Source organism: Lepidochelys olivacea (assembly GCF_965140295.1).
Source record: "Lepidochelys olivacea isolate rLepOli2 genome assembly, chromosome: 11".
Lineage (NCBI taxonomy): Eukaryota > Metazoa > Chordata > Testudines > Cheloniidae > Lepidochelys > Lepidochelys olivacea.
The window spans coordinates 78,852,151-78,872,753 of NC_140421.1; the positions used below are offsets into that span (position 1 = coordinate 78,852,151).

Here is a 20,603-nt window from a genome sequence, read left to right on the forward strand (position 1 = left end):
GAAAACTTTTTAACTATAAGAGTAATTACATTCTAGAACAGGCTTCCAAGGGAGGTTTTGGAATAGTCAACACTGGAGGTTTTTAAGAATAGGTTGGACAAAAACCTACCATGGATTGTCTAAGTGTACTTGGTCCTGCCTCACCACACCAGGCTGCACTTGATGACTTTTTGATGTCCCTTCTAGTCCTAGTTTCTATGATTCGATGCTCCTGTCATGAAACTGCCCTGAGGCTCAAATCCTCAGCCAAGTGCACAGCCAGTCTGTGCACAGTGCAGTTGCTCTGAGGTTTGGAAGCAGTGCTACCCCCACAAGCTTCTCTAACCGCCAATCTAGCCTCTTGGCTACAGTAGTATCTATGCCACTTCCATCCACACTGTGGCAGAAACGGATGAATCCACGTAGTGGTGGACCCACCAACCTTGCCCCCAAATTTTAGTTCTGCAGTAGTCCACAGAGAACACGTGCACAGCAGCATACAGCATGTCAGCCATCCCCAGACCCTTACACACCTCTTACCAGCCACATGAACACACAGTACATGTACTTCAAGCAATGGCAAGGAAGTTAAGTATTCTGGCTCGTAACCTACTGGATGATTTCTCAACAGCTTCCTGAGCCAGTAGAACTGAACCTTCTAGTGTCATACTGAATCTGACCCATCATCTTTCTAGCCTTCTATATTTATAATAGTAGCTTCTAAAAATACTACAATTATGAATAAGTAAGTACTAAAGGATATATACAATATACAAAAAGCATTAACATGAAGAATACAGACAACTTGTAGACATATGAACAGTACTTCAGTCTTTATGGTCTGAGATTCTATAGATCTCATTTCCAACATTGACATTTGGATCTTATTTCTATCTGAAGCCTTTGCTTTAATGACCAGGACTCAAAGCTTCTCTTTGAAACCACTTTAATATTAACAATTGGAGAAAATTGGCAATGATGAAAAATGTGCCAAATTAGCTCTCAGTCCCTTTCACCCCATCACTACCATTACTATTCCAACATACCTTTATGTTCTCCAGTATTTTACCAGTCTGTTCTTCACTTAATTCTAATTCCTTTTTCACACAGGCTAATTCAGACTTAAGTTCTTCCTGATGCAATGTCATCTTTGTGATTAGATCTTTGTGGTTTTCTGAAGTGTTTGTTGCCTCTAACTGTACTAGAATCTGTAAAAGAAAAAACAATTGTAGGTTGCTCTTTTAGAAAGTGAGCCATTTCCACGTTGGTGGACTTCATTCTGTCAGTTTTGGAATTCCTATCCAAGCATCAACTACAATAATTGTCATTTTAAAAGAATGAGCTCCCGTAAGCAACGTTTCTATAGAAGTGCTGATAACTTATGGGGTTTAAATAAAAACGTGTTTCAAGTTATTATTGTATGTGTTTATTTTACAGAAGGCAGAGAATGAGGACAGATGCACTTCACACACTAGGGGAGGATTTCACCACACAATCTTCAGCACAACCTGTGTGGTTCTACTTATAAATGCAGGTGTGTATTTAGTATTAGCACTGTACCATCAGCAATTTGAGCTTCTAGTAACATTAACCAATGACAATTTGAGATCAAATAATTCTATTCCTATTACAGGACAGCAGTATCAACACTGCCTTCCTTAATGTTGGTGCCAACAGAATACATATTTGCTATTTATTATATGACTCATTACAAGAAAGGTCTGAGGAGAAGTATAAAGCATATGTTCTAAGCATGGCTGTATATAACAATCACCCTCTTTAATGTTTTAAGAAGCTGAGTAAATGCAACATTTGGACAGGCCGTGTAGTCTAGGGATTAGGGCAACAGACTGAGCTCAGGCACATGGGTTTTCATCCTGGGTCTGTCACTAATCTGCTGTGTGACCCCTCTGTAAGGTCACTTCACCTCACTGTGCCTCTGTTTTCTCTCCCACCCTCTGTCTCTCTCATCTATTTGCACAGTAAGTCCTTTGCAACAATCATACATGTGCCTGTACAGTGCCTAGCACAATGGGGTACTGATCTCCATTAGGGCCTCTATCTACTGTAATACAAATAATTATAAAAACATTTGCTTTGCTTAAGGATTAATACTTTCTATAACCACTTAAGAAGGTGCAGACCCATTGTACAGAAGCACACATCTACAGATGAACAACATATATGTAAGTGATTTTAGGCAGTATTAGTATTTGTCTTGTCCAATGTGTACCTGAAGAAAACACGAACGCAACATCAGTGAAGTCTAACTAAATTCACTATTGCTACCTCAGTGATAAGCTACAAAAGCCTAACTAGTGAAATCACTCCAAATGTTAACAGAGTAATTTCTCAACTAATGAGCTACACACAGTTGTGATGTTTGCACTGTGAAGCAGCATGTGAAAGTAATATGATGTAACTATAATGTTCTATGACATCATGACAGGTGTGCATGCATGTTTTATATCAGTAATACTGTAATTAATGGTCATTTATTTTGCTTAAGTCTCAGCTGTTTTGCCCTGAATTGGACATTGCAGAGACTGTAATAATGCCAGAGAAGCGTTTTGCCTAATCCATGTAGAATAATTGGTATCTGGTCTAAAAAAGCCACTTTCCTGCCGTCCTGGCTAGGGACAAGTAATATGGTGTGAATGAGCAACTCTGGACTTTTATACAAGTATAGTTCTTTTGAAGTGGGCATCCTAAATCACAGAAAGGTTTCCTCCCCATGTGTGCATTCATACACCCAATCTCTCTCCCTCCGAGAGTGCTTAACCAGAGCAGGTTTGCTATGCATACTCTTGATACCACAAAGCACTCTTTGCTCTATTCCACCACCTTAGAGAAGCCTTAACCAGGCAGCAAATGTGTGCATAATTGGCACCTGCAGAGCAAAGCAGAATATGCTCCAGAGAAATGCTCTCCAGGTTAGGGCAGCTAATGAAATTAACGGAGATCAAATGATCTTTTCTGATTAACTGATTCTACACAGAGGGAGGAAAAGGGAACCTTGGTGATGTGTCCTCAGAATCTTTCAACTGTGTCAAATTTTAGAGGTGAGCTACCAAAAATATGTTTCTAAGTAGTTCTCAAAGACTACCAGAAAACAAGCATTCATTTATCAATGCTGATTTCCTTAGCTTATCTAGGTTGACACTATTGGTGCTCATAACATTTACCTTCACGCTTTATCAAAAGCCTGAATGGTGGAGGAAATCTATCACCATTGTAAATTTTATCCTTCGTGAAAGCACCAAATAGTTCAATCTACACATTTTAGGCAGTGACAGCCAACGGTCGCACTAGCATCACCACACCAGTGAATTTCATACTAGTTAGTGCCCAGTGTCAGAATAAAGTTTCTAATTTTACAAGTTAATAAGATCAGACAATAAATCTCTTAGACTTACCCAGAGAGATAAATACAAAATGTACAACATCAGAGCTGACTTGACTCTTCAACATTTAAAAAAAGTTGTTACAAAAATAATGCATACCAATTTATCACTTTGGGAAACTGAAGCTGCAAATGACTGATCAGCATTTGGTCCTCTCTCTTCTCCCAATTTCTCCATTCCATTTGTATGAACTTGAACCTCTCCTTCTTGTTTTAAGACCAGTTTATGAAGTTTAGCTTCTTGATCATTACTTTGTTCCTTTTCCTTGTAGGATTCCAGCTGTGAATAAAGGTCATCTCTTTCAGAACACAGGGCTTGGAGTTCTTTCAAAAATTCCTGGATCTGATCTTTCAATTTTGTAGCATTTGCTTGAAGTTCATCTATTTCTCTCTGGTAAACTACTTCTTTCTGATTCAGTGTTTGAACCTTGAAATCAAGCCTGGAGACTTCTGATTGAAGGGTATGAACTTCTTCAGCCTCAGTTTTCTGATGCAGATCCTTCTGTAACAGTTCACCTTCAAGCCTCACAATCTTTTCTGCTAGGTGCTGTAATTCAGCTGCCTCCACTACTCTCTGCTCTGCTACTGTCTTAATCTGCAAGTCGCTCTCTAAAAGAGTTGCTTCTCTCGCTCTCAGTGTATCTTCAAGCTCTTGAATGCGCGTGGACATGATCCCCATTTCACCATCTCTCTGAGAGAGGTGTGTTCTTAGAAGGCTATACTCCTCCTGAAATGCATCATACTGTATTCTTAGGGACGTTAACTCTGCCAAGTGCTGCCTTGAAGACTCCTGTACATTTTGAAGATTTTGTTCTAAAATTTCCACCTCCATTTTAAACTGAGATTCCTTCTCTTCAAGCAGCTGCTGCAGGGATTCTCGAGCAGTTGAGACAAGTTCTAATTCTTCCTGAAGCTCCTTCAGGTTGGAATGTAGCAACACAGTTTTCTTATTTTTATCTGAATGCTCCTGAAAATCTAGTGATCCTTTCTTCAATTCATTCTGAAGGTTCTCTACCTGCTCCTCCAACCGAAGCAGGTTAAGGTTATCTTGGCTGTCACTAACTTCATGACACACGGGTCCAAGTTGTACCAGCTCCTTTTGAAGCTTCTCAATTACTCCATGAAGCTGCTCTACCTCTTCTGCTTTATCCCTATGCAGTCTTTCCTGGTCACCACGAAGGTGCTCAACGAGTAACCTGAGTTCATCAATTTCAGATTTTCCGTTTTCCATGACCTGAGAGAAAAAACAAGACTGAAATGCCAATTGGTACACAGAGTTATTTCTGTTGAAGTATCAGAATTCCCACTACTTAAAAGTTCATTTACCAAAACAACATATGTGCAATTTCAGTTACTAGAACGACCTCATCTTCAAAGCAGCCAGTCAATAAAACAGATTTAATAAGGGCTAGGTTTGAAAACCTTACCAGGCATCTTGTAGCTAAAACACTAACCTCCTTAACAGACATGAAAAAAGCCCCCACTCCCAAGAACAGTCCAGAGATAGTTCCCTGGTGAGAAGGCCAGTACATCCACTTCCCTCCCTCTCACAGCTGGAAAGGATGGGACCTCTCAGTTTCCCCAAAGAATGCTGTCCCTCAACCTGACTTGCAAGGACACCACCGTCCTGTCCCCGCAAAATGAAATCTTTCACAATAGCTTAATTAGTGTGAGAAGTTCGATTTTCCTTCCCCTTCTCGCAGCTGAAAAAGATGGACTTTGAATAGCAAAATATTTATTTTAAGTATTAGCATACCCACATAATGTATACGATATAATTACATACTACTCACTAGTGTTTTGAAAGGGGTTTTTGTTACATTTGATTTTTAAAAATTTAATGAAAATACATGTATTTTCAACAAATGCTTAATTCTAAGACTAAGAATTAAGCAGCTTCTCCCCTGAGCAGCATGTGCCATAAGAGAGTATACAGATAATAGCAACGCTGAGAAACCCACATTTGGGAGGGGAAGCTACTCCCTAAACACATCCATGTAGCCACCCCAAACTCTACTACAGTTTAAAATTGACAGCTGAACTCTGTACTACCAGGATACTTTTGTCAGGGGGGCATTAAAGGGGAAGGGAACAACTATTTAATGAACAATTCTCTCAGAGCAGCACATGTCATAATGCAACCTTCTATGCAACAATTATTCCCTATTGCAGGTTTTTCCAGATTATGGAGAAGATGTGGCAAGCTGTATTAACATTAGCATAGGGACCTGTGGTGGAGGAAGAAGGGGAGTGATCCCTTTGTTAAGGTTGACATCCGGGGGTCTAAGTTTTCCTATGGGTCTAGTCCCATTACACGTTTTGGTGGCCATGTTCACCTAGCCGTGCTACAATTCTGCCAGTCCACACCTCTGTGAGAAGAGGATGGGTTGGAGCTATGCAACATCCTGAGCTGCAGAGATTTTCAAATATTTTCCTTTGAAATAAAAGGAAGAAATACATGGATCTATGTCAGCAACCTGATAAAATGGCAGCTAACTATTCGTAATTCATTAGCTGAAGTGATTACAGTTCAGTTCATCTTTAAATACCCCAATATTATCTCAAAAAAGTGGTACACTAGGACACATTTTAAAAAGCAATGTCCTGACAAAATGATTTTTTTGTGTGTGCGCCCCACATTTTGAGCCTCCAAAAGAGAAAATCACTCACAACTTTGGTCCTATGATAATATTGGGAACATAGTTAGCACGATGAGTGAATGAGCTTCATTGGGTATGCTCTCATTTATCCAAATGGCCTGGGGGACATCCAAAAGTTTTGTATAACTGAGTGATTGGCTAAACAGAAGTGCTATTTTGAGATGCAGTTTCACAACAGTTTATCAATGATCTGAATGATGGGATTAATCGCACCCTCAGCAAGTTCACAGGTGACACTAAGCTGGGGGGAGAGGTAGATAAGCTGGAGGGGAGGGATAGGGTCCAGAGTGATCTAGACAAATTGGAGGATTGGGCCAAAAGAAATCTGATGAGGTTTCACAAGGTCAAGTGCAGAGTCCTGCACTTAGGAAGGAAGAATCCCATGCACCGCTACAGGCTGGGGACCGACTGGCTAAGCAGCAGTTCTGCAGAAAAGGACCTGCGGATTGCAGTGGATGAAAAGCTGGATATGAGTCACCAGAGTGCCCTTGTTGTCAAGAAGGCCAGCCGCATATTGGGCTGTATTAGTAGGAGCATTGCCAGCAGATTAAGGGAAGTGATTATTCCCCTCTATTCCGCACTGGTGAGGACACCCCTGGAGTATTTCGTCCAGCTTTGGGCCCCCCACTACAGAAGGGATGTGGACAAATTGGAGAGTCCAGCAGAGGGCAATGAAAATGATTAGAGGGCTGGGGCATGTGACTTACGAGGAGAGGCTGAGGAAACTGGGGTTATTTAGTCTGCAGAAGAGAAGAGTGAGGGGGGATTTGATAGCAGCCTTCAACTACCTGAAGGGGGGATCCAAAGAGGATGGAGCTCAGCTATTCTCAGTGGTGGCAGGTGACAGAACAAGGAGCAATGGTCTCAAGTTGCAGCAGGGGGAGGTCTAGGTTGGATATTAGGAAACACTATTTCACTTGGAGGGTGGTGAAGCACTGGAATGGGTTACCTAGGGAGGTGGTGGCATCTCCATCCTTAGAAGTTTTTAAGGCCCGGCTTGACAAAGCCTTGGCTGAGATGATTTATTTGGTGTTGGTCCTGCTCTGAACAAGGGATTGGACTAGATGACCTCCTGAAGTCTCTTCCAACCCTGATATTCTATGATTCTATTATTCTAACGCAGCTTCCCCGCAACCACAACATTGCCCTTCAAAGCTGCTGTTGTAGCTGAAGCAGGATTAGGTCTCACTATCTGCTCAGAACCCATCATATGAATACATAGCACTAACAGGTGCTAAGAATTGAGACGTTATTAGCATGTGATTAACATAGGGAGACATCGGGGGGAGGGTGGACACTGGATTTGGATACCTAGGATTTTTGGATAAAGGGAATTTAGATAACTGGAACTATACTGTAATTAGTACTGCACGATTAAGTTTGTTATCCTTCAAGAAATTATTATTCTATAAACTATTATTTATCATTTCTATTATCGTAGTACTTAGAGACGCTGGCTGGAGATCAGGACCCCACTGTGTTAGGCAATGCCACCATCTTCCCTTACAGAGGGCAGATTAGGCTGAAAGGGGGCAAATTTTGGACTACACGGAAAATGGTTAGGTTGTATGGCAGAGTAAATATTATTTCTTTACTTTATTAATTTTGATTTAATATTTTAAGAGACACCAATCCCAGACTAAAAGAAAAGGAGGACTTGTGGCACCTTAGAGACTAACAAATGTATTTAAGCATAAGCTTTCGTGAGCTACAGCACTGACACCCATTAAATACAACCCATGATGATAAATAAAAGCAGCAGTAGGTCCCCCTCAAAAGCAGCCTGTCAATCAAATAACAAAACAAAATATCCACAATAGCAAATTCCCACTTCCACCGAGTCTCAAAAGGGATCCTTAAAAATGACCCTTCCTAAATGTGGTCTTGCCTATTTTGTAGTTGTGTTACTACATATGGCATGAAAAACCTTCACCAAAGACAGGAAATGACCAGAGAAGGACCGCATAACACAGGTGGTTAGAATTACAGTGGGATGTACGGAATTGATTGAGACAATCAGGAATTCCTGCCCTGGAAATTGAAGGCACATCTGTTTTTTTTTACCCCACTTGACACTACATAACAAGAGAACACAAAATTAAAAAGGCAGTAAGTTAGAAATCAACAAAAGGAAATGTTTGTTTACTCCATTTATAATCACACAGTGGGACTGATGAGTACTGGAGCTCATGAAACTGAATATTGTGCCTTCGTATTTTTCATAAGTTTGATAATTGTGTGATTACTAACATCTGAAGTTACACAAATTACGGTAATAAAAGTTATCAAATCTCATGTTTCAGATTCCAGGCTAATGCCTGGTAGGGACAAGAAAGGAGCGCTCCCACTCCTGTGCACAGCACTGTGTAACAGTTTATAGGCTCTTCGCTTATTTTAACCCTCCGTCTGTAGCACTAGACGCTCCCTAAGGAAGTAACTCAATATGGGAAACTGTTTCTCCTGAAGACAGTAACAATACTAACATACTAATTATTTTTTTGAGGCAAAACATCGGATCTATTCCACCTGTAATACCACATACTCTCACTCCGTAACACCACTGTTTCTCACCTTATTATCTGTGGCACCATCCAGTTCACGCTGGAGTCTCTCAATCTGCTCATTCAAATGATCAATTTCTTGATTCTTTTCCTCAAGCAAAGCCTGTGGGAACTGCAAAACTGCTGATTCACTATTACCCACCTTCTGACTTTGCATCATGTGGAGTTTTGCTATGTCCTCCTGATTGAAAAAAGAAACAAATCTGGATCATAAAAGAACTATCCATCCCCCGTATAATATGAAGGCAAAACTGTGCTGATTTTAGTCAGTATTTGATTTTTAAGTCCTACAAACTCAAAACAGTTAACACTATAAGGCAGCCTCTTTCTGCTAAACTATTTTGATTACACCCTTACTACTGAAAAATTGATTTTCACCAATTCCCCTCCCTCTTTCTCCCCCCAGGAGATTTTTTTTTTTTAAACTATGATTTCCATGGGATTTTTAAGTCCTTACTTCAAAGGACTAAGTTGCCAGGCTGAATTTTCCAGTTTTGAGGGAAAGTGTTGGACTATAAAATTGCCCAACTGACTGCTGATCAATTCTATAATGTGGAATATTTATTTAACATGGCTGTACAGGTCGGGAAATGAAAGCTCACATTAAATGCATTTTTTTAAAAAAGAACAGAATTTCATCAGTTTAATAAATACTATAGCAGTTTCACAAGGAATCAGCATTATAGTTATCAATGGATCGCTGTCAAACTGGTAAGGTATATTAGTGTGGTCCTGTAAAGGTCTGCCCCGGCTCCAGAACTATTAAATATTTTAATTAATGACTTGGATAATGGAGCAGAGAGCACACTTATAAAATCTGAGGATGACACCAAACTGTGTTGGGGTGGGTTGCAAGCACTTGGGAGGACAAGATTAGAATTCAAATAACCTTGACAAATTAGAGAATAGTTCTGAAATCAACAAGATGAAATTCAATAAAGGTAAGTGCAAAGTACTTCACTTAGGAAGGAAAAATCAAATGCACAGCTACAAAAGAGGGAATTACTGGCTAGGCACTAATACTGAAGAAAAGGACCTAAGGGCTATCATGGATCACAAATTGAATATGACTCAACAGCATGATGCAATTGTGAAAAAAGCAAACATCGTCCTTGGGCATATTAACAGGAGTGTCAGATTTAAGACACAGGAGGCACTGGTGAGGCCCGAACTGGAGTTCTGTGTCCAATTTTGGGGCCACACTTTAGGAAGGAGGTGGATAAAGTTCAGAGGAGAGCAACAAAAATTATCAGAGGTTTAGAAAACCTGACATGCAAGGAAAGGTTGAAAAAATTGGGCATGTTTAGTCTTATGAAAAGAGGACTGAAGGGGACATGATAAGTCTTCAATTTCGGGCTGATATAAACAAATTGATCATCAATTGTTCTCCATGTCCATTGAGAGTAGGACAAGTAGTAATGGACTTAATCTGCAGCAAAGGAGATTAAGGTAAAATATTAGGAAAAGGTTCCAACTCCAAAGATAGTCAAATACTAGAATAGGCTACCAAGGGAGGTTGTGGAATCCCCATCATTGCAGGTTTTTAAGAGCAGGTTAAACAAACACCTATCTGAGATGGTCTAGGTATACTCGGTCCTACCTCAAGGTGACAAGATGGACTAGATGGCCTCTTGAGGATCCTTCCAGCCCTACATTTCTAAAATTCTATGATGATAGTTTGTGTCAAAAGTAATTGAAATTACTACCAGAAATTGAGTTCTAAAAATGGTGGCAAACTATATAAACTCTGTATTTAAAAGAGAAGGTTACTCAGCTTGTGCAGTAAATGAAGTTCTCTGAGACGTGTGTTTTTGTGGGTGCTGGTGCATCCCGGCGCTGTCGATCGGCGATTTTAGGTAGCAGTGTCTGGTTGGGGCACGTGTGCGCAGTAGCAGTCTCGCGGCGCCACTGATGCCTCATGTAGCATGCACACACCCCAATCCCTTCCGTTCCGTCTCTACCATGGAGCGTTTAGCACATACTCCGAAGTAGAGGGGAGGAGGGTGGGAAGTGGAGCACCCACAGGGACACACATCTCGAAGAACTTCAGTTATTGCACAAGGTGAGTAACTTTCTCTTCTTTGAGTGCTGTCCCTGTGGGTGCTCCATTTTAGGTGAATGCAGAGCAGTGCCCTGACAAGGATGGAAGGCACTTTGGAGTTGCGTTCATTGCTGAGGCTAGTACAGCGAGGCCTAGTCTTGTGTCTCAACTTGAATTGAGTGTGATAGCATAATGATTTGTGAATGTGTGTTCAGATGCCCAGGTAGCTGCTCTGAATATGTCAAGGAAGGGCACATTGTGTAGAAATGCTATGGAAGTCGATAAGGCTTTTGTTGAGTGTGTTCTGATGCCCGGAGGAGCTTTCGTGTTGTGTAGTGAAGAGCACAGATGGATACAGCTAGATATCCATTTAGACAATCTTTGCATAGATATAGCAGATCCCTTTGATCATTCTGTTATTGACACAATGAGTCTGGAGGATTTTCGGAAGGGTTTTATTCTGTCCAGATAAAAGGCCAAGGCACGGTGGACATCTAGCGTGTGCAGGACCACCTCTTGGGTGTTATGTGGTTTAGGATGAAATGTAGGTAAGTGAATCGGCTGGTTGAACTGGAACGAGGACGATATTTTGGGCATAAATTTTGGATGTGTTCAAAGTGTCACTTTATCTCTGAAGAACATTGTGTATGGGGGGGGAAGGGAGAGGGGAGAACATGAGAGCCCCGATCTTGCTCACCTTTTGCACCTACATATTGGTGACCAGGAATGCCACTTTCACAGATAAGTGACAGGTTTCAGAGTAGCAGCCGTGTTAGTCTGTATTCGCAAAAAGAAAAGGAGGACTTGTGGCACCTTAGAGACTAACCAATTTATTAGAGCATAAGCTTTCGTGAGCTACAGCTCACTTCCTCAGATGCATATCGTGGAAACTGCATCTGAGGAAGTGAGCTGTAGCTCACGAAAGCTTATGCTCTAATAAATTGGTTAGTCTCTAAGGTGCCACAAGTCCTCCTTTTCTTTTTACAGATAAGTGAAGTAATGAGCATGTGGCTAAAGGCTCAAATGGTGTTCTGTTTACACTTTTGAGCACGAGATGTAAATCCCATACTGGTGTTGGTTCACGGATGTTCGATACATATTGTGTATGCCCATTAAAAATCACTTAGTAATCAGATGAGCGAATATTGAGGTCCCTATTGATGGAAAGCTGTTATGTGCATGAGATGAACCTTCAGGAAAGTAGATATTCTAGAATTAGTGGGAGTGGTGCCTGGCTTGCAGATATTTGTTCGTTCTGGCACCATAGGAGGTAAGTAGTATGCATGCTATGTTTCTTGCTGTTTATTAACACTTGTACTTATTCCAAGCAGGTTAGTTCGTCGCATTGGAGCCATGCCTACAGGTGAAGTTTCGCCGGGTCCTGATGAAGGACTTGACCGTTGTCCTGCGAGAAAAGATTCGGTAAGCGAGGGAGAGTGAATGGTATGCAGATCGCCATGCATGTCAGGTAAGGAAACCAAGTCTGTCTGGGCCATGTTGGTACTATGAGTATTATGTTAGCCCTGTCAGTTCGTATTTTGTGTATTACTCTTGAGATTAGAGGTACTGGTGGGGATACATATAGGAAAGGAGGGTTACATTTGATGAGGAAAGCGTCCCCTGTGGATTGTTTCTCTCATCCTGCTCATGAGCAGAACTTTAGGCATTTCTTGTTTGCTGGCATCACAAACAGGTCTATGCGTGGGGATCCCCACTTGTGAAAAATATGATGTGTTATTCCGTCGTTCAGTTCCTGTTTGTGCTTTTGGAAAAAATGTCTGCTTAATGTGTCTGTCATTATATTCAGTCGACCCGGGAGGTAAGATGCTATAATAGTGATGTTGTGCTTTATGCACCAGTTCCATTGTTTTAAGGCCTCTGTGCATAAAGAGAGGGAATGTGCTCCACCCTGGCAGGTGATATAGAACATACACTCAATGTTGTCTGTCAGGATCCTTAATTGTTTTGTCTCGTATAAGGAGGAGGAAATGGAGGCATGCATTTCGGACTGTGCGTAATTAGAGTAGGTTTATGTGTAGATGTGTTCCTGTGGAGGACCCTGGGTGGTATGTTGGTTTAGGTGAGAACCCCATCCCATCAGTGAGGCATCTATTGTGATTTGGTATGGATGGCACATCCTGTTGAAATGGGAGCCATAGCAAACATTTGTTGGGTTTGTCCACCATTGTAGTGAATGTAAACCTTTGGGATTTGTGTGATTCTTTTGTTTAGGCTATTTTCCTGGAACATATACCAAGCTCAGCCATCTTTGAAGGCATTGCATGTGTAGCCTGGTGTGTTTGACAATGAAAGTGGTGGCTGCCTTGCGTCCCAAGAGTTGTAGGCAGGTTCGTGCAGACACGAACAGTCTGAGACCACGGGCAGTCTGAGACCACCGATATGATAGAAGTAATTGCTATGAATCGGGTCAGTGGTAGTGACGCTTTGGCCGCAACTGAGTCCAGGTGCACTCCTGTGAAATCTAATTGTTGTACTGGGATAAGGGTAGATTTCTTTTAGTTGATTTGAAGCCCCAGGGAGTGAAAGAGAGATGGTTTGCCGGGTGCTTCATGCAGTCTCTGTCAAAGTGGTGCCTCTAAGTAGGCAATCATCCAAGTATGGGAATATCAAGATTCCCTGTCTGCATAAATGAGCTGCTACTACTGTTACCATTTTGGTGAAGACTTATGGAGCTATCAACAGTCCCAATGGTAGTACTCTATATTGGAAGTGGTCTTGTCCCACTGTGAATCGTAGGAAAGGTCTGTGAGCAGGATGAATGGTAATACGGAAATATGCATCTTATAGGTTGAGGGCTGAAAACCAGTCTCCCTCTTCCAGCACAGGGATTATCGACTTCAGGGTGACCCTTTTGAATCTGAGAGTGCAGACAAATTTGTTGAGTTTTCTGAGATCTAGTATGGGTCTCCACCCCCCGTTTTTCTTTTGACTCAGGAAATAACGTGAATAAAATCCCTTCCCTTTGTGTTGCGGCTGAACTTGTTCCACTGCCCCTATTTGCAGAAGATAATGTACTTCTTGTCTCAGTAGGTGCCTGTCCATCATACGGTCTCTGTTGGTGCTGCAACGTCTCATCTCTGTTTCGATTGTATGGTTGGTATCTATGTCTCCTGTTGCAGGGCGTGTATATCCCGAGCTCTAGAGTCCTTCATGGAGTGGAAGACCTCATCTGCCTTAGCGGAAAAGAGCTTGTCCCTATCAAAGGGAAGTTCTTCAGCCTTGTATTACAGTTCTTTTGGGATGACAGATGAATGAAGCTATGATACTCTGCGCATGACTATGGCTGTTGCTGTTGTGCATGCCGCTGTGTCTGCCATGTTGAGGGATGCCTGGAGTGCTGTCCTAGCAATAAGTTGTCCCTCATTGACAATGGCCTGAAACTGTTCACTTTTTTCCTCAGGGACCTCCTGTATGAAATCTGTCAATTTGGTGTAACAGTCATGGTCATAGTTTGAGAGTAATGCTGTATCATTTGCTGTGTGGAACTGGAGAGTTGAAGTGTAAACTTTGCACCCCTGGAGGTCCAATCTCTTCCAATCCTTGTCCGGGGGTGTGGACTTGAATTGAGGTTGTTTGTCCTGTTGGTTAACCGCCTCCACTACTAAGGAGTTGGGTTGTGGGTATGAGAACAAGAAAGCCATTCCTTTGTTTGGTACATGGTATTTCCTGTCCATACATTTATTGGTTGGGGGAATGGTGGCAGGAGTTTGCCACACCACGTCTGCGAGTTCCAGCAAGGCGTCATTGATGGGCAATGCAATCTTTGACGTAGAGGAAGTGTGTAGGATCTTAAGGTGTTGGTATGTGTCTCTGGTATCTCTTCAAGAGGAATGTTCTGATTCTGAGCCACCCATTGGAATAGCTCCTGAAACTGTTTAAAGTCATCTGTAGTAGCAGGAGGTGGGGGCATAACTGCTTTGTCAAGAGAAGTTGTGCTCTGGGGTCACCTCATGTTCCGTAGTGTCATCCCTCTCTTCCTCCCCTTCCTCTCTTACCTCAGAGGATTTGGGTACTGACGTTGGTGCAGAGCATATGGGCTTCCTGTGGGAAGAGGGAGGTCCGTGGAATTGAGACCTATAGGCTGCCCATGGATCCCATTGTGGCCATTGAATGGGAAATGGCATGTGAGGGCACATCCAGGAGTTAGCAAGCCACAGTGGCAGGTCCCTGGTGCTCTGTTCCTTGGGTCTATAATGAGATTCAGTGCCTGTTGGGGAGGAGTGTCCTGAAGAGAAGACTGCTTCCTCTGCATCGCCATCCTCATCACTCGAGAAAGGTGGAGCAATGGGAGAATCAGGTTGGCCTGGTGCCATTGGTACCAGGGAGCAAGTGGTGCCGAGTAGTGGAGATTAGGATGCAGATGACGCTTGCATGTAGATGTCTGTATTAGTGGGATCGGTGCCGACATATGCAGTGCCATATCTTTCTGTGCTGCCTCCTTACGTAGAAGTGAGGTTGATGTGGATCTTTTGTGCGTAGCCTTCCTAGGTGCCGCAGTCACCAGTTTTGGCGGTTCCGCTTTCGGTGCCGATGAACTTGGTGCTGGAGGGGGGCCCATCACATGTGGCAGAGGTTGTGGTACCTAGCCCTTTGCACAGGTAGTCGGTGCCATGGAGGAGGCAGCTGTTTTGTGCCTGCCACTCGACTCCTTCATCCTGCCAGCAGAGGTCCCGGAGCAGACGGCGCCGGAAGTGCCCAGTGCATCAAAGGTGCTTACTCTGAATAAGGTCGGCACCATTGGCAGAGATCTCTCTAGAGACAGTTTCTTTTTTTATCGGTTCTCAGCTCGGTGAAGATGTGGCCCATTTCCTCGATTTTACAGAGGAGGTGCCACTTAGTCTGTCAACAGAGGTTGTGCCTGGAGAGTCCCTTGTCATGGTCGGTCTGGAGTCCGATGTAGGAGTTAGGGATTTCTCCATTAAAATGAGTTTGAGTTAAAGATCCCTCTCTCTCCTTGCCCTAGCCTTCAGATTGTTGCATTGAGCACACTTCTGTGGTATGTGCAATTCACCTAAGCACTGGACACAAAGGAAGTGTCCATCAGAGATTGGTATTGCATCTTTGCAAGAAGTGCACCTTTTAAAACCTGGGGAGCCAGGCATAGCTGAGATGTCTGTTTAAAACTGTGGGACGCAAGCAGTTCCCCCCGTCCCCCAACTAAATTTAGCTAACTAACTACACTAAAAAAAGTAATAAATTGTGACTGAACAAGGGTAAACTAAGCTAACAACTCTAATCCTATTTTAAAGTTCGTAGTGACACCACTAACGGACTCCGTCTCAAGCCAAGGATGGTTGAGAAGAAACTGAAGGGATCGGGTGTGCACATCCTACATGAGGCACCAGCAGCGCCCTGACCAGACACTGCTACCAAAAATCTCCGATCGACAGCACCGAGATGCACTGACACCTAACGTGGAGACCCACAGGGACAGTACTCGAAGAAGAACTGGTATACCAAGAAAGAACATAATTCTGCAGTGAAAACCTGTGCCCATGCGGAGCTCATTGCAGGATCAGAGCCAGAGTGTCAGTTCCACCCCCCAAGAACTGTGGACAGTCATTGTGCCTTTCTGAATTTGCAGTCACTAACAATGCATCCAGAAGAACAATGGGAGCAGATCATCCAGGTAATTCTTGGAGTCCAAAACTAATGACAGGATAAGCAACGGAGATGTGATGTTGCACCCCGTAAGACTTTATGGAAATATGCTTATGAATGTATATATGACATAAATGGAATATGTTTTATGCTACATATGCCATGTAACATATCTATGTAAAGGTTACAATCTATTGAATATATTCATCCTATTTGTATGTGTGTGTCGTGGTATTCGAAGTTATGAATACTGGCTGTATACTTGTTTGATTTTAAATAGCCTTAGTAAGGCATTTGGTCAGCTTCTTTAGAAAGGAATTTGTAAGTTAAGTGCCCAGTCAAGAAGTACTTAACCGACAATGGATCTTGAAAGGCTCAAATCCACATAAGAAGTCTACATGAGGACATTCAAGGTAGCATGTGAACCATGGCTGCTACCTGTAAGTTCTGAGTCATGCATGGACATGTGACTTGCACATGTGACTCCAAAACTCCATCTTGTAGCTGGAATTCTACACAGGGGGAGGGAGGGGTATCCACCCACAAGAGAAAGTCTATTTAAATCCCTGGGAGACCCCTCCATTTTGTCTTAAGCTGGTTCAAGAGATAGCCTCTCCACCCCCAAGGATATCTGAGAGAAACTGGAACAAAAGACAGTAACTACAGGGGGTGAGAGTGATTGCTGGACCCAGACTAGAAGGAGACAGGTCTGTAAAAGGAAGCTTACTGGAACACCTCTGAGGGTGAGGCTATATCTGTATTCAGTTTTCTTACTGTATTAGGCATAGACTTGCGTGTTTTATTTTATTTTGCTTGGTAATTCACTTTGTTCTATCTGTTACTACTTGGAACCACTTAAATTCTACTTTCTGTATTTAATAAAATCACTTTTTACTTATTATTTAACCCAGAGGGTGGGGAGGGGTGGCAAATAGCTGTGCATCTCTCTCTATCAGTGTTATAGAGGGCAAACAATTTATGAGTTTACCCCGTATAAGCTTTATACAGGGTAAAACTGATTTATTTGGGGTTTGGACCTCATTGAGAGTTGGGCATCTGAATGTTAAAGACAAGACTGCTTCTTAAGTTGCTTTCAGTTAAGCTTGCAGTTTGTGGGATGTGGTTCAGACCTGGGTCTGTGTTTGTGGCCAGTAAGCGTGTCTGGCACATCCAGGCTAGGGGTTCTGGAGTCCCAAGCTGGCAGGGAAAGCAGGGGCAGAAGTAGCCTTGGCACATCAGTTGGCAGCCCCAAGGTGGTTTCTGTGATCCAACCCTTCACAGCAGACACTTGCATTCTTTCATTTCCATCCCAGGTATTCTAGATCTGGCAATCATGCTGCTATGGATGGGTCTCTGAATCATGAATTAATACAGAATTCTAAGTGAAACTTCATAGATACTAAGGTCAGAAGGGACCATTATGATCATCTAGTCTGACCTCCTGCACAATGCAGGAATCTCACCCACCCACTCCTGCGAAAAACTTCACCTATGTCTGAGCTATTGAAGTCCTCAAATCATGGTTTAAAGACTTCAAGATGCAGAGAATCCTCCAGCAAGTGACCCGTGCCCCATGCTACAGAGGAAGGCGAAAAACCTCCAGGGCCTCTTCCGGGGGGCGGGGGGGGGAAGAGATAGCTCAGTGGTTTGAGCATTGGCCTGCTAAACCCAGGGTTGTGAGTTCAATCCTTGAGGGGGCCGTTTAGGGATCTGGGGCAAAAATTGGGGATTGGTCCTGCTTTGAGCAGGGGGTTGGACTAGATGACCTCCTGAGGTCCCTTCCAACCCTGATAGTCTATGATTCAATCTGCCCTGGAGGAAAAATCCTTCCTGACCCCAAATATGGAGATCAGCTAAACCCTGAGCATATGGGCAAGATTCATCAGCCAGATACTACAGAAAACTCCTCCTGGGTAACTCAGATCCCACCCCATCTAACATCCCATCGCAGGCCATTATGCCTATTTACCATGAATATTTAAAGATCAATTAATTACCAAAATCATGTTATCCCATCATACCATCTCCTCCATAAACTTATTGAGTTCAATCTTAAAGCCAGACAGATCTTTTGCCCCCACTGCTTCCCTTGCAAGGCTATTCCAAAACTTCACTGATAGTTAGAAATATAACTTTTGGTAGTAAACTGTATTTCTACCCTCTGAAAACAGTTTCACACATTGGCACGTCACTTGGAGTCAGATGTTGTTCTGTGCAACTTGCTCAAAAAGTGTTGCTTTTATAGACTCAGCTGTTAATTCACGCTTCTCCACTGAAGAAGAAAAACCAAACAGCTTCTGAAAGACTTGTCTTGCCAGCTTCCTGAAGCTACTATGAATACCATGAAGCTATATAATAAATGATTTACCCTGTGAAACCACGAAACTAAGGATTTCTTCAGAATATTGGGAGATAGTGTGGATTGTACTGTGGATTGTACTGTGCCACATACTAGTATTTTCATGTTCCCTTCATTTCCCACACTCTGTAGCTTATATTATGCTAACCAAGAAAACCAGGAGACACTGAAATCTATCACTTGCTGACACAATGTGGTTATTGATGCATAAACCATCAGTGTAATGTAACCTACTCTAGACCCTTGTATCGGTGGCTGCACCACAGACAGAGGTTGATGAGCCTCCCCTGTTTGAGTTAAAAGACCCAGATCTGTCAGCCAAGGCTGTATGCATTCCTATTTAAAAGCACAAATTTAACTAAAAGCTCTATTATATCAAATGATTTAGGCCTTGTCTGACTTCCATACAATGTCTCTCAACTGCCAGAGCTGAGATACCTTCTACATTGACTGTACCACTCAGCCTTTTAATATCCGTTAGTGGCACCCTAAAATTAAATCTATCACGCACCTGCATTATTTTCTGTAGGTTGACTTCATAACCTACTTGATATGAAGAGCCACTACTTAATATCTGACTCTTGTCATTACATTGGTTACATTCAAGTCACATTTGCAAGCTTTTCTTTGTAACCATGAGTACTGGAAACTTGCATTCTTTAAAAAAAAAGTGAGATTCAGATATAATTGCATGACTCCAAGAGCTGAGGGGCTCTATGCACGGTCCTAGATTACCTATGCCTTCATCCAGCTTTGAGAATACCCCCTAGTGCCTGCAACAGGAGATTCCTTTTAAAACTAGAGCCAAACTAGATACAAAAGTTACTAAAATTATTAAACCAAAAAAAGGTTATAAAACACTGAATCCTGCAAAGACAAGCATCTCTAAAGAACGATAGTAAAACCTGCTGAGAGCGACCACTCATGGAAGTTAGCAAAAGTGGTCTTTTGTAAGAAGTGGTCTCTCTTCAAAGGTTTGTACACTGGAGAGCGGTGACGTTCCGTGGCCTTTCCAAGAAGTTGCTCATGACAGGTGGTCTCTAAGGCAGGTTTTACTGTAGTTAAGGTAAAGTTAAATGGTTCAACATACCTTCAGATGAGCATTCTCTATTTGAAGCTGGCCAATGCCAGTGGTAAGGTTTTTTTGCATCTCTAACTGCAAGTTCAGCCGCAAGATTTCCTCATTTTTATTGATTAAGTTCTCTTTAAACTGTTCTAGTTGCTCTAACAAACTCAGGATCTAAAACACAGAAAAACATTGTTTTGATAGGCGCCTTTATTTAAACAAAAATTGGTTACATTGGTTCTTCACATTACTTTATGGAGAATAAATAACTACAGCCAATTCCATTGCTACAAAATTGTCTAAATAGAACACACGTAAATATAGTATTAGAGACAAAAGGAAGAGGAAGAATCCAGGGTCCTAACATCCAGACTAGGATTAAACTTCCAAATTCTAATATCAGTTTGGAAACTAGCACAGTCATTGTGTGTAAGTCACTTAACCCTTGACTTCACCTTTCCATCTGTAAAATGAGGATTCTTCTACTACATACTTATCCATCATTCAAGAGCCTACAAACTTGGCAAGGATCAACACTGAGCTCAGAAGCACTCTATGACCTGTGCCTGTTGAGCTTCTAAACTTTGTAACTGTCTTTAAAGATGTCTATATGCTCTAGGAATGACTTTGGGGACATTCTATGGCCTGTGTTATACAGGTGGTCAGACTAGACGATGACAATGGTCCATTCTGGTCTCGGAATCTATGAGGATGTCAAAAGCAACACACTAGTTGGGCCTGTTGGGGGGCATGGAGTGAACACGAACCAAGACTTGGTTTGGTCTACGGGGAGGAGTGGCACTGTGAAATTGGGAGATAGTGGGCCATCAGCATATAACATGAAGCAGAACTCTCATTCATTTTCAAAGTATTACCATTCCAAACTGTCCATATAGACCAAGTTTTCCTGTA

General features: G+C 42.3%; 1 protein-coding gene across 5 annotated transcripts in view; it reads right to left on the reverse strand.

The window, feature by feature from the left end:
* The window catches only part of PCNT (pericentrin), a 233,547-nt gene that overhangs the window by 50,108 nt on the left and 162,836 nt on the right, over positions 1-20,603 (reverse strand). For all 5 annotated transcript variants that reach the window (XM_084644031.1, XM_084644033.1, XM_084644030.1 and 2 more), the window contains 4 exons: positions 19,716-19,865; positions 8,614-8,784; positions 3,483-4,616; positions 1,026-1,187 (listed from right to left, as the gene is read on the reverse strand). In XM_084644031.1, coding sequence (XP_084500157.1) covers positions 1,026-1,187; positions 3,483-4,616; positions 8,614-8,784; positions 19,716-19,865 — 1,617 coding nt within the window. The remainder of the gene's footprint in view (positions 1-1,025; positions 1,188-3,482; positions 4,617-8,613; positions 8,785-19,715; positions 19,866-20,603) is intronic.